The 14,773-nt window shown below is 39.8% G+C and overlaps 1 protein-coding gene across 1 annotated transcript in view; it reads right to left on the reverse strand.

The window, feature by feature from the left end:
• The window catches only part of TNIK (TRAF2 and NCK interacting kinase), a 414,109-nt gene that overhangs the window by 140,024 nt on the left and 259,312 nt on the right, over positions 1 to 14,773 (reverse strand). Inside the window, exon 4 of the mRNA XM_065876880.1 lies at positions 11,328 to 11,453. Within this exon, the coding sequence (XP_065732952.1) occupies positions 11,328 to 11,453 (126 nt within the window). The remainder of the gene's footprint in view (positions 1 to 11,327; positions 11,454 to 14,773) is intronic.

Raw genomic sequence — 14,773 nt, forward strand, 5'->3', positions numbered from 1 at the left:
GAAATCTGTAGATTTTAAAACATTTAAAAAGATATACCAACAAATTGCAATGGATGCAACTTATCTGGATACTAATTTTTTTTTTTAATGCTGCTAAAATTTTTGAGACAGTCTACAGTCTAGATATTTGCTGACACTAAGGAAATGTGGTTGACATTTTTTAAGTGTGATAATAGTACTGTGGATATCTGAAAAAATGGTCCTATATTTTAGAGAAACATACTGGAGTACTATGGATAAAATGATATGATGATAGTTTCTTCTACAAATAGTACAGGGTCAACTGGATAGCCACATGTGAAAGAATGATGTTGAACCCTTACCTCATGCCACATACAAAAAATATCTCAAAATGGATCAAAGACCTAACTATAAGAGCTACAACTGTAAAACTCTTAGGAGAGAACATGGGGTAAATTTCCATGACCTTGGACTTGACAATGGTTTCTTAACTAAGACAGCAAAAGCACAAACAACAAAAGAAAGAGATAAACTGGATTTCATCAACATTAAAAATTTTGTGCACTGAAGGATACTATCAAGAGAGTGAAATAACAACCCATAGAAAAGTATATGCAAATCACGTATCTAATAAGGGTCTAGTATCCAAATTGTATAAAGAACTCTTACAACTCAACAACAAAAGTATAAACAACACAATTTAAAAACAGGCAAAACACTTGAATAGACATTTCTCCGAAGAATATATACAAATAGCTAACAATGTTCCACATCAATAGTCGTTAGGAAAACGTGAGTCAAAAGCAGAATGAGATATCACTCCACACCTTCTAGGATGACTATAATTAAAAAAAAAAAAAAAAAAAAGCAGAAAATAATATGCTGGCAAAATGTGGAGAAATTGGAACCCTCCTACATTGCTGGAGGGAATGTAAACTGAGACAAACTGTTTGATGGTTCCTCAATAAGTTAAAACATAGAAATACCACATGACCTAGCAATTCCACTTCTAGGTATATACCCCCCAAAATGGAAAACAGGTGTTCAGACAAAAACTTGCATATGAATGTTCAAAGCAGTACTGTTCACAATAGACAAAAGGTGGAATTAACCAAACTGTCCATCATCAGATGAATAAAATGTGGTATAGGCATACAATAGAGTATTATCAGCTGTGAAAAGGAATGAAGTACTGATGCATGATACAACATTGGATGAATCTTGAAAACATTATGCTTACTGAAATAAGCCAGAGGAAAAATGCTAAATACTGTATGAATCCATTCATATGAAATATCCAGAAAAGGCAAATACACAGAGACAGAAAGCAGATTAGTGGTTTCCAGGCACTAGGTGGAGGGAAGAATGGGAGTTCCAGCTTAATGGGTACAGAGTTTCCTTTTGGGGTGATGAAAAAGTTCTAGAACTAGACAGAGGTGATGTTTGCGCAACATTGTGTACTTAATCCCACTGAATTATACACCTTAAAATTATTAAAATGGTAAATTTCAAGCTGTGTGTATTTTACCCGAATTTTTTTTTTTTTAAAGATGATGAGATTTGTTTCAAAATAATGGAAGGGAGGAAGTAGATGGCTGTGTAGATGGGGCAGGATTGACTACTGGTTTGATGACTGTTGGGGCTAGTTTTGGGCACATTATACTGTTCTGTCTACTTTTGTGTATTTTGGGGATTCTCTATAAATACAAAGTTAAAGAAAATCTCAGTTATGTAAATTGTGGTTTAACAGCAGCAGGATGGACCAAAGAAACATCTTTGGGTAGAAAGAAAAGAACATTTTCTCAAGTGCGCAAAACATGTTTGTGCCCCTTCTCCAAATCCTACCTTGAAAAACACAGTGACCAGACCTCCTACAAATGCATCCATTGCTCCTGTATCAGCTGGAGAAAATGTCCCACCATTGAGCTCTATTAGCCACATAATTATAATTCCCAAGGAAAGCAGTGGAAGCCCAGTGACTCCGGTCTTTCAAAATTAGATTGGACAAAACACTTTCAAATATTCAGTAGGAAACAATCCTGCTCTAGCCAGGCACTAATGTCAGTGGTTTCTATAATTTGCTTCTCCATTCAGCTCTAGCTGAGGGCTGCTAAGTTCTTTTCATCTCACTATGGAACAAAATGATTGTTAAATTATGTAATGGGATTTTTTTTTTAAAGAAAAAGAAAGAAAGAAACCAGCCTTTGCTAGCAATCGGTTCCTGCAGCCTCACAGCAACACTGATAATTACTGCCACCACACAGCGGGGACACTCCCTCACCACAAGTAACTTCATCACATTAATAAACAGAAACAGGGCTCAACATGCCAAGCCCAGCAGTGATAAGTCAATAACTTCACATCTCACAGGCAAGAAATAATGCATCATTAATATTCTTTCTGAAAGAAAGTCCTCAAAGAGTTGACAGTGGGGCAACAATGCTTGCTAACATTTACTGAGAAGTTACCATGTGCCGGACACTGGGCTGAGTGATTTGCACTTATCGTTTCATTAATTCTCCTTCTCCTCAATTCCTTTTTCTTTACTTATTTGGAAATGAAGGTTAGTTATGGTCTGCAGCCTTATCCATGGTATATATACTCGTTAAGTAATTAGGGCAGGGTTGAAAGCATCATGCTTTCTCAGGTACTCACTGTATGAACTTGGGCATGTTCCCTAACTCCGCTGGGCTCAGCACCCCACCACCATCACTATTAAAACAAAATAAAAGCATCAGCCTTATATATGTGATGTGAACACTGTGTTCTACAGAATGGAAAGCTTCTGGTAGCCAGAAATCTCAAACTCTATTACTTATCCATTTTTGGTCTGTTTGCACTTATTAAAAAAAAAGTTTCCAGCTTGGAAGATAGCATTAATAGCTCCCCAAGGTCCACTTCACTTGGATGGTGAGGAAATGGCTGAAAGAGCACATATAAAGGGCATGGTGCACATGTGTTTCTAAAACTTCTGTTAATGAAAGAGTACCAAGGACACATGTCTTTTTTTCAAGCTTGTATCACACAGCAAGAAGACACAGCAGTGCATCCTAAAACACTGGATCTTTTTATTTGGAGGGTTGGAAGAGGGTGTAAGAGGTTTAAAGAGAATCTTATATTTGAAATTCTCATTCAATATCACCTACATAACTGGGTCAGAAAATGAAAATACACATGCATGTCACTTGGGAAGAAAGGATGAAGGTTAAGTTAAAGTGAGGACAGAACTGCACTCAGGCACGATGGGGGCTGGGCCTGGGCTGGACCTGGAACCTTGTCAAGGTGGAAATATTTAAAAAGCAGCACAGGGTGTAGTGCAACCCAACTGTTAGGGAAAAGCTTGCCTGGATTGTTGAATGTGGGTAGTTATTTCTACCTAAATTAAAATGGTTAATTTTTAAAAACAAAGGCTTCTAACATATTTCACAATTTGCATGGTTGTTTATCACATACTTTTGTCTGATGAGAAGGATGTTTTCTCTTAGAGGTTGTGGGGTAAGGGGGTACTTATTATGCCCTCCTGTGCTTTCCCCCTCCTTCAGGACGGTATTTAAGAAAAGGGTCTTTGATTGGGTAATTGGGATTGACATATATACACTACTATGTATAAAAGAGATAACTAATGAGAACCTACTGTATAGCACAGGGAACTCTACTCAGTGCTCTGTGGTGACCTAAACGGGAAGGAAATCTAAAAAAGAGGGGATATGTGTATACATATAACTTATTCACTTTGCTGTATAGCAGAAATTAACACAACATTGTAAAGCAACTATACTCAAATAAAAATTAATAAAAAAAAAAAAAAGAAAAGTAAAGAGCCTTTGGCCTCAGCTGATCCCAGAAGGAGTCCCAGAAGCACTATGTGAGTCTTCCCTGAGGTCACCCCCTAACCGGGAGGGGCATGGGTTTGGAATCAGCAGATGTGGTCACTTCTAACTTGCTTTCTCCAACGCGAGTCACCTCTGAAAGAATTTTAAAAAGTTTATTCGCAGAGCCAGCCTAAGAGGCTTAGGATGATTTCTGGGGTCCCTATAGTATTCACTCACGTGCTAGTTAATTGGTTTTAAGTTCCTATAACAAGCAAGAAAGCTTTAAGGTATTTTAAAACTGCAGGACTAGCCTAGAATATCTTGACAAGAACATATTCCCCCCAAATGTCACTAGTCAGTCACCCACAGGAAAAATGACTACTAACAGATTCCTTCTCTTTTATAGTAAAAGGAGGGGTGGGAGACAGGGGTGAGGGAGAGGAGGAAGAGGGAGGATGAAGGTCGACCTAAGATGAAAGAAGTCTGCACCAAGCAACTGCAGGGGCAATCTAAGAAAAGGAGAGGAAAGATAAACTTCCAAGAATTCACAAGTCTGCAAAGGATGAGCCTATTGACCTTGAAGGTCCAGAAACATCAGCAAGGTACAGGATATTTTTAACATGTGTAGCTGGGAGTAGCCAAAGATCCCATCTGCATGATTTATGAAGGTGTTAACAAAACTCAAACTCAGTGCTTTGTTACAGAATGCTGCTTCATTTGCCAAAGGTAGTTTAAGTTGCACAACACAAAATGTGTGTATGGAAGTACAAAAATTGGTGGGTATACATTTATCATTTCAGTTAACTGATGCAAAGGTAAAGCAAAACTGTGGGGAATTTCAGATTTGGAAAAGCAACCTATACTGGCTTTTGCATTCGTTTTTATTAATTTTTTTAAATTTTATTTTTTTGTTTATTTTTATTTATTTATTTTTGGCTGCATTAGGTCTTTGTTGCTGCACGCGGGCTTTCTCTTGAGTCATGGACTCAATCATAGAAACTAACCTTAAAGGCTAGTTTTAGAAGAATTTGGGGTGGGGATAGGGGAGCAAGTTTTCAGGAAAGTTAAAAATAGGAAAAGTAAAAGCAACACTGGCTTTAGAGGACTTAGGACTAAGAAACTTGGTAGATGAGAATTTTGAGAAGTGCAACACAAACAGGAATATTGACTTTGGCTCAGAATTAATCTAGACTAGGAACCAGAGGGTTGTATAGACCATTAGCAGAGTAACTGTAAGCATATATAAAGTCTTCCTTTTGCTAAGGTGAAAAGCAGTTTAAGCACAGTTCAAATGAAATTCATTGGGATAAAAGAAGAAATCATTTTCACATTCTTGTCCTGTGACAAGAATTAATCACCCATTAATTCATAAAAATGATTCCACTAAAGCTGAACTCAAGCCCAGTTGCAAAGTATTAAATCAGGTGTAGCTTTGGGGCAGCTACACATGCAATGGGGCAGCTCCAAGACTGGGAGACTGTTCACAATCCCTCCTCCTACTATTTCAGGCACGCTTCTATATTTACCAAATTCAGCCTTTACAATTTTCTACTCACAAATAGTAAGATTCAATCACTTCTCCAGACAAGTGACCTAGACTGTATATATGAAGGAGACTTCTTTAGTAATAAAATTATAAAACACTAATTAACCCCCTCTGTCCTATGAAAGCCTCATTTCTGATGCATAGAACTAAGAAAAGAGTAAATTTCAATGAACTGTTCAGGAGACTCAGCTACAGGTGGTTGGGTTTTTAATGGTGCTATCTGCAGCACTTTACATTTCAATCTTAAGACAACCAAAAATGTTAGGAGGCATGCTTTTTGCCAAACCAAGATGCTATAGCAATGTAAATCCAAACTATAAGAAACTTGGATTTCGGGAGCTGTGGCCAACATCACTGCAGATTCTAGAAAGGATCCCCCATTGGTGATTGAAAGACATCTTGGTTCATCCCAGTATCTCATTCCCAGATGATCTTACATGGGGCGTGGACAAGCAATGTCAGTGCATGAAAGACAGCAGGCAGTGACGGGCCTCTTGTGCAATTGGAGTGGGTGCGTGCCCTCTAGGCAGCCGAGCTACTGCTCTAACATGCTGCTGATATTCAGGACTTCAGGCCCAAGAGTTCCAGATCATCTGATTTTTCAAAACCTTTCAAGGAATCCAGACTTTTGTGTGGAACTGCTGTACTTTTTTTTTTGCTGTACGCGGGCCTCTCACTGCTGTGGCCTCTCCCGTTGTGAAGCACAGGCTCCGGACGCGCAGGCTCAGCGGCCATGGCTCACGGGCCCAGCCGCTCTGCGGCATGTGGGATCTTCCCGGACCGGGGCACGACCCATGTCCCCTGCATCGGCAGGCGGACTCTCAACCACTGCGCCACCAGGGAAGCCCTGCTGTACTTTCTTCTAACGTTGGCATCATTAAAGCACCACCACCTTATGTGGGTCAAACTAAACCCATTTACCTGAGCAGCAATTAGTCTCCGGGTCGCCAGTTTGAAAACTCAGACCTCGTCCAAATTTATCATTTTTATAAGAAAGAAACCAATGACAGTGATGCTGCCTCTGCTCAAGGTGAGACTGCAGGTCTCTGGACTCCAGGCCAGGTCTCAGGCAGCTGCTAGCATGTTTCCCCTAAATGCACACAACATAATTTCTTAATGCTTAGCTCTACAAGTCTTCAAGGATACAGTCTAATAAATGGCTTATTGAGTCATCTCAGTATAATAATCTGCTATGTCACTTGACCAACCTACATTTTGGAAGCTAATCAGAAATGTTTTTCCTTTTATAAGATAGTCTAGACCCATGATTGTTGAGGTGGTATCAAAAAAAGGTAGCAAAACATGTGTGATTTCGCTTTTTAACTTTAGGAAATTAACCCACTTAATAGACAGGCCTTCTCACTCCCGGTGTCTGAATGGCACGCAGCAAAGTGGAGAGCCTCTCTTTGCTGAGATGCAGCAGAATAAGATGGCCACGTTGTGTGTCAGGGTTCGCCTTGTTTCGGAGAGATCGGAATCTTTATTGAAAGAGCTCCCTTTTTTGATTTCCGGATCAGGCCTTGAGCAGTTGATAAGGGAGAATTACTTGGCCATTATCAGAAGTAGTTGTATTTCCACAAAGAGCTGGTACTAAACAACAGTTTATCTCTACGACAAGACTGATAGAATTCACACAGATTATAATTCAATCAGACACCTGAAACAGCACATATATTGGTTGGTGGCCTATGTGCAAACCTCTGTCCTCCAGCCTCAGCAAAAGAAATACCTGGGCAATAGTTCCTGTCACCTGAAAACTGGGAATAAATGTTAGAGAGTGCTGTGCTTGGTTGCTACAGGCTCTGTCTCTATACAATCCATAATAATATTTTTATATAAATGTAATCCTAACAGAATGCCATTAGCCCAAAGAGTCAACTATCTGTGACCTTTGCAACTATTTGCTAAAACACTCCCAAAAGGTTTAATGTGCTTTTCAAAGTATATTTCTTAGACTTAAAAAATACTGTCTTCCTAGCAGCTAGCAGGTCTTGCTGTCCTCTTTGAAAGCTGGGGAAACTGACAAATGAAGATGAACGGTGAACTCAAAATAGATTTTGAGCAAAGCTTCAGTCCTATTTGGAACACCAACCTCTGAAACTATTTTCCCAACTATTGGAATTATTTTTCACAACAAAAAGGAGAAGAATGTAGGGTTCAGGGGCTTGATTCTAGCATGAGGCAGCTTGGGGTTAGCTAAAGCACTGGCTTCATCACTCACTAGTTGTGAATCCTTAAGCAAACTTCTTAACTGCTCTGAGGCTAATTTCCTCATCTGTAAAGTGGGGATAATGAGAATATCTAATTTGTAGAGGGATTGTGAAGATCTAATGAAATAATATGGCAATGCAAACAAATACAGTACTTGGCACATGGTAAGTAGGTGATAAATATTACTTGCCATTGTTATTAACACAGAATGGCCCAAATTCAGTGAGTCAGAGGCCTCGGAACAAGTACACACTAATGTATTCTATAACCAAGTTCCCATCAATATTGTGACCTGGTGTTAATTTGCCAACTATTATGTTTCTGTCCTACCTTTAATTTTCTAAGTTCCTCCTTAGTTTGCCATCAAATAGAAGAAGAACAACTAGAAAAAGAAATGATGCTCTTGTACCCATGAGGCGTTTCATAGCTTTGTATTTTTATCCCCAGTGACACAGAAGCTAATGGACCATTTCTAGTGGGGAGAGTCAGAAGAGTCCTCTGCATGGGCACAAATCTGACAAAAGGGAGGCTCTCTGTCTACCAAGCAGAATGTGGGGCATATAATTGCTGCATTTTGCCACCAGCATTTGACTGCAGGTGGGGAAAATGGAATGTGAAGGCAGAGTTCCTCCCCCCATGGCGCAGGTTTGGAAGTCATCACTACTTGTAGACGCCCCTTTGTGAACTTCAGGAAGGGGATCAGCTTGCTGAAACAGTCTCCTCATTGGCCTCCCTGCTCCCCCTCTGGTCCCTATCTGGTCTAGTCTCAACCCAGCAACCAGAGGGATCCCTTCATTCTATGGGTCAGATTCCATCCCTTCATCTTCAAAACCCTCCAGTGGCCCCCAGCTCACTCAGAGTAAAAGCTGACATCCTGCCAATGTCCTGTAAGGCCCTGCCTGATCTGGCCCCAGGTCTCATTCCCACATCTTCCAGTCACACTGGCCTCATTGTTATTCCTGGAAAACACCGGGCCTGGAATGCCCTTCCATCAACAATGGGGCTTCCCCTGGCCACTGCAGCACCTACCTGCAATCCTCTTTAGTCTTTGCCTGCTCTTCCAGGCATTTATCCTCTTCCAGCATGCTGAGTAGCTTTCTGACTTAATTATGTTTATTGTTTGTGATCTGTAGCAAGAATGTAAGCTGCATGCAAGTAGGGGCTTTTATCACTTTTGTTCATTGATATATCATAAGTGTCTGTAAGACTGCCTTGCACCTAGCAAGTGCTTGATATGTATTTGTTGGATGAATGAATGAATGGATGAATAAATGAACACATACTCATGCAGGCTCCTAGCTCCCAGCAACCACAGCCATCTCCATGGGAAGAGCAACTGGCCAGCGTACAAAATGGTGGGCAGTGACTTGTTTCCAGAGCATAAAACCTCCTGTTTGTGCCATGCAGATGCAAACAGGCTTGCTTCTTTCTTCCAGTGCCAGTCTGAAAATGGACTGCAGATTTTGCTCATTAAAAAAAAAAAAAAATTAAAAAACCCCAAAACTTCCAGTGCCTTTTGCAGAACTTCAGGCCAAGCTAAACTGTCACATTTCAAGAAATCTGCATTCTTGTCATGTGTCCATCCATTAATGAGCTCGGAGGCTCTGAGAAAGACAATTAGCTTCACTGGGATCCAGTAAAATAAATGACAACTAATTTTCTTTCCAGCTTAAAAAAATCTCAGCATTAGGAAAAAGGTGAAAAAAAGTCAAGCCCTGCTTGACCACTCCTCTCCTTCCTCAGCCAATGATTCGTAATATATATACCCAAATTTTAATAGTTCAGCCTAATAAGAAAACTATCCTGTCTGGCCCATCTCACAAAAGGAATGATATTAATAGTTATGTGTGACTCATCTGGAAAGAGTTGTACTACCTCAAGTGATAAGCCAGAGGTGATTCCAAAGCTGTATTAATGCTTTCTTTTAATCTGGAGCCATAGCTCTGACCAAACCAAAAAATGCTTCTGCAGACAGTATCAAAATAGCTATCATTCTCCTCTTGTCATCTGCTGCAGCTTGAAGTAAGGCAGGGGTCATTGCTAAAATGTTAGATTCCTGGCAGTATAAAAGTCCTTTGGGAACACAGAGATATTTAAACTTGTGCCATCTCATCGCATCCTGCTGAACATGCAGGCCACAGGGAAACTGAACTCTCACGAGTACCTGTAGCAATTATTGGTTTGAACCAATAATAGCAGTAGTAATAATCATAATCATAGCAACCAAGTTTGTACCAATAATATCACTTTCATTCATAAAACAACTATTTTGTCAGCATCACATGCCCGGCCCCTTCCTAGCGTTGAGGAAGACACTGAGATGCAAAAGACGCATTCCTTGTCCTCAGAGCCTGTCTATATGAGGAGCAAAGATAGCCCAATGAGAAGCAATTAAGAAAGACATGAAAAAAAGTTTCCAAAATTAAATTACTGAAATTACTACCCAGAAACAAATATCTTCAACATTATTGGCGTACATTGTTCTAGACATCCCCGTCATGTTAATATATGTATATATATTTTTATGTAGTTACCCAAATATTCATTTAGGATACATTCCTGGGTGTGAAAATACTGGGTCAAAAGTAAGGCATTTTCTTTGGGAGATTAAATATAGATATAGATACAGATATAGATATATCTGTGTGTGTGTGTGTGTGTGTGTGTGTGTTCCAACTGTCCTTGTGTAAAGTTGTACCAACATTCATTTCAAGCAGGGGGCGTGAATGTCCATTCTGAGTATATCATTAAAAAAAAACCTTTGCCAATCTCCTGGGTAAGAAGTGGTATCTAATTCTTGTTTTCTTTTGCATTTAGATTGTCAGTAAGACTACGCTTTATTGGTAATTGATATTTATTACTTTGTTAATTGCTGCCTTGTCTTAATCTTTCTATTAATCATTTCACATATTTTCTTACTGATTTATAAAAACTCTTCATCTCTAAAGGCTACTGAATTCCTCCTCATCATATATTTCTTAAATTAGCGATTTGCATTTTTTACTTTGATTATTGCATTTTCTGTATTTTTTATATTGTAAAGAACTTACATTCAATATTAGATCCCGAATCTTTAATGACGGACATCAAAGAAGTCTTTAAAATATACCTGAATTCAATACCAGGTTGCTCTAAAATATACCTGAATACAACTATAACCATAGATCTACACACATTTTTAAACGTATTCAAATATTTTTTGAACTTTCATTTTTCACAGTAAAATCTTTTAAAAATTGTTATTAATTTTTCATGTTTTCTTTTGTCCTTTATTTTATATTCACTATTTTATCTTTTACAGCAGAATTGTCTATGGACAATTAGTTTTGTGGCGAAACTGCCTGCAGCAAAGATGTTTAAGCCAAAATACAGGACATGAGTTTACTTCTCTGTAAACCTTAGTTTTGTCATACAAAAAAATGAAGATAATAATAATGTCTACCTCAAAGAGCTGGAATAAATGATAAGCTTCATTAAAAGCAAACAGCATGGTACCTAAAGTATAATAAAAACTCAATAAAGGTAGTCATAAGTGGGAAAAAAAAAAACAGAGAACCTAACAACTAGCTTTAGGGACGGTCCACATTAAGGGATAGGAGATAGAGAGTTATTCAAGGAAATGGGAGAAAATGTCGAAAACACAATTTATGGATATCATGGAGTAAAGGATTTCAAAGAACAACTGAACCTAGGAATGAGGATAGAGAAATGCATTTCAGTAATGAGGATAGAGAAATGCATATTCAGTCCTGGGTGTTTTCTATGTAAGAAAAGCAAATTTGGGCAGCACTACATACCCAAAGTTGGTCATCCATGCCTGGTGGGTTCTTTTTGATAAAAGCACCATAGTATGTAGCAATATTCCGGTGATGAGAATATTTCTTCAACATGTTAATTTCTTGTTTGATTTCTTCCTCTTCATCCTATATTAGAACAATAAATATTGTCATGAAAATCCAGTGTCTTTAGTAAGATTCTGTTTTTCATCACCATCTATATCAACTATGCAATAATTTCTTTCTTAAGTTTTTTCTTCTGTGGTAACAAACAAGCATAATTACCATATAACTTGACTTTCTTCCTTGACTACAAAGAAAAAATTTACAAGATAACACATTGGCAGTCCAAGGGGGTCTTCTGTTTGTACAGCAAACCAATATAGCAGGCAACCTGCTAGGAAAAAAAAAAAAAAAATCCTCATCCTTTCACCTGGAAGAGATTAAGGTAGACAAGCTATTAAGATAAAACTCACTCTAGGCCTCTTGGTACTATGTCCATCAAGTACCTATCACTGATCATACCTGGTATAGGGAAGATTAAGAAAAGTGAAAAGAAAAAAAATACAGCCTCTTCGATTTAAAATTTGTTAGGTTCATTTTCTTTGAAGTCTCCTTTTATTGAAGTCCCTGATGGAAGATGATGAAAGTCAGATGGGAAAGGGAGCAGGGGTAAGTTCCCTCCATCTGAGGATGTTCACAAAGCAGGAGTACCCATCTCACCTTCAGGAAAGTACACATGAAAAGAAAGGGGACATGTGGTAGTGCCACGAATGTGAAAAGAAAGAACCCTCCTACAGAGTAAGTTTCCTAATTCAGATTTCACTCATTCCCAGTTTCAATTTGGAGTCCACTAACTTGGGCCTTTTAAAGAGAACCTGATATCACTGGTGAAGAGTGTGTGTGTCCTCCCATAATTTTTTTTAAGAATATTTATTTATTTATTTGGCTGCGCCGGGCCTTAGTTGCAGCACGCGGGATCTAGTTCCCTGATTAGGGATTGAACCCAGGTGCCCTGCACTGGGAGTGTGGAGTCTTCACCACTGGACCACCAGGGAAGTCCCTCATAATTTTACTTTGAAATGTACACATCAATTGGACTTTTACATAGTATTTTATTCTTGAGGTTGGTGGAAAAAATTTCTAGCCCAGGAAAACTGTTTTAGATGCAGCAGTAAGAATCTCTGCGTGTAAGATGTTACACGGCCATTGCCTGAAACACCATTCATGGCGTGTCCCTGTCTGTACCCTCACCTCCTCCAGCTACTTCATCTCTACGTTGCTGGGCCCTTCTCCACAGAAGGGCTCCCATGAGTGTCTTCTTTCCCCTTCCTCTTCTTCACATAATTTCTACTCATCCTTCCTGAGTTTAATGGACACTCTGGAGGGATGCTTTCCCTAATTCTCTCGGGTAATGTCAAGTCTCCCCACTATATCCTGTCCACCCCCAAACCTGCACACACATTTGTTGGTACTAGAACAGAAGTATGGGTCATACTGTGTCATAATTGCCCTTTTTTTTTTTTTTTTTTTTTTTGCGGTACTTGGGCCTCTCACTGTTGTGACCTCTCCCGTTGCGGAGCACAGCGTCCGGACGCGCAGGCTCAGTGGCCATGGCTCACGGGCCCAGCCGCTCCGCGGCATGTGGGATCCTCCCGGACCGGGGCACGAACCCGTGTCCCCTGCATCGTCAGGCAGACTCTCAACCACTGCGCCACCAGGGAGGCCCCATAATTGCCCTTTTACTTGACTCCCTTCTCCATGGTTTGTAAGCTATCTTCTGCCTTCAGATCTCAGTTCCAGGATCCCTTCCCCAGCAAAATTCTCTGATCTGCCTGCCTGTGGTTCTAGCTCCAGGGATCTTCACGTGTCTCTTCCTTTGCGGCTCCTACCAGAACAGCAATCCACGCTTATCTATCTAAACATTTGATTGAAGCCTCTCTTCCCCGTCAATCCGTAAAAACTATCAGCACAGGGATCCTGCCTGCTTTTGCTCTTTATAAATAACATCCTAGCATCAAGCAAACTGCCTGTGAATAAATATGAATAAAAGAATGAATACCTAATAAAGTTCCAACCACTTACAGCAGCATTCCTTACAGCTTGAAAGGAACTGGTAAAAATAAGAGGAGGAGAGTGGTGAAACGCTGACATTTACTGACCACACAAAAATAAGTTTTAGTAAAAAGCAATGGAGGTTTGCAAACCTAGGAGAACGCAGTATGTTACATATGACGTGGCTTAACTAAGTCAAAGACTAGGTAGTCTCGAAATAGAATGTATGCTTGGGATGCTGAGCTAAGAAGAAGCACGTGGCCTTAACAAAGGAGGGGAGGAGAGGAGTGAGGGGCGGGGATGGGGGCAGGGGATGGCACCTGCTGACCAAAGAAATCTTCCCTGCGGCTATCAGAAACTGCCTACGCCTTCACTGCAAGCCTAAGGAGAGACTGACCTTCACAGTCCTTCAACTTGTTGCAGGGTCCTGCAGCAGGCCTCCAAATGTCTGACGATTGTGCATGTTAGCTATTTTAAACCCACCACGCGGGGCCTGATAATCGTGGATGAATATAGGATGTGAGCAGATGTACTTTAGGGAAGCCTAGATAAAAGGGGAGAAAACAAACCTGAGGGTTTCTGGGGCAGTCTGGCATCTGCTTTCGATTAAAGAGGCAAGCACACGAGACAGTAAAACACCCGTCATTTTCCAGCGGCCGCCGGACAGACTCAGCTTGGGTCATTCTTAGTGAGAAGCGGGGCTGGTTCTACAAGTATTTGCTGCCTGCCTCAGGTTCTCAACGGGATGGTGGCTGATGCCAGGAGAAAGAGAGGAGGAAAAAGTGCCTAAAAAAGCTCACCATATCATTAAGGAAACAAGAACTTATGAAACAGTTAAATAACAGTGTGATTCAGGATATAATTAAATCCAAAATAAACAGTACTGGAGACCAGAATGAAGTCAGCATGTTCTCCATGGCTTTGCAAAGGTAAACTGAGGCAACGTGGTAATGAAGAAAGCATATGCATTAAGTCAGGAAAATGAGGGGTGGCAGGTGGGGTGCATGTTCAGCTTGAGCTCCACTCCTTTCTGGCCGCATGATCTCAGGAAAGCAGCCTACCTTTTGGAGGCTAATTTTTCTCATCTATAAGGAGATACAGATTTTATAATAGTATCAATATTATTAAATGTCCCAATTTTCTGTGAAAATTAAATGAAGTATGTGAAAGTTATAAAATATAATACAAAATAAACATTATTATTAATCTTCTCAACCAATAAATAAATAACAAAGGTAGGAGAGGGCAGGAATGTAAGTAACTTGAGTTTTAGGTTTAAATTGTTTAAATTCCAAACAGTTATGGAACCACTGTGGATCATGGTTATGTAGCTCTAATATATAACCTTGTTCTTGATCTTATATGGCCTTGTAAGTGAGTGTGAAATTTATCAGGCCTTCAGGGCTACTGTT

The sequence above is a fragment of the Phocoena phocoena genome, chromosome 4 (assembly GCF_963924675.1).
Source record: "Phocoena phocoena chromosome 4, mPhoPho1.1, whole genome shotgun sequence".
Classification (NCBI taxonomy): domain Eukaryota; kingdom Metazoa; phylum Chordata; class Mammalia; order Artiodactyla; family Phocoenidae; genus Phocoena; species Phocoena phocoena.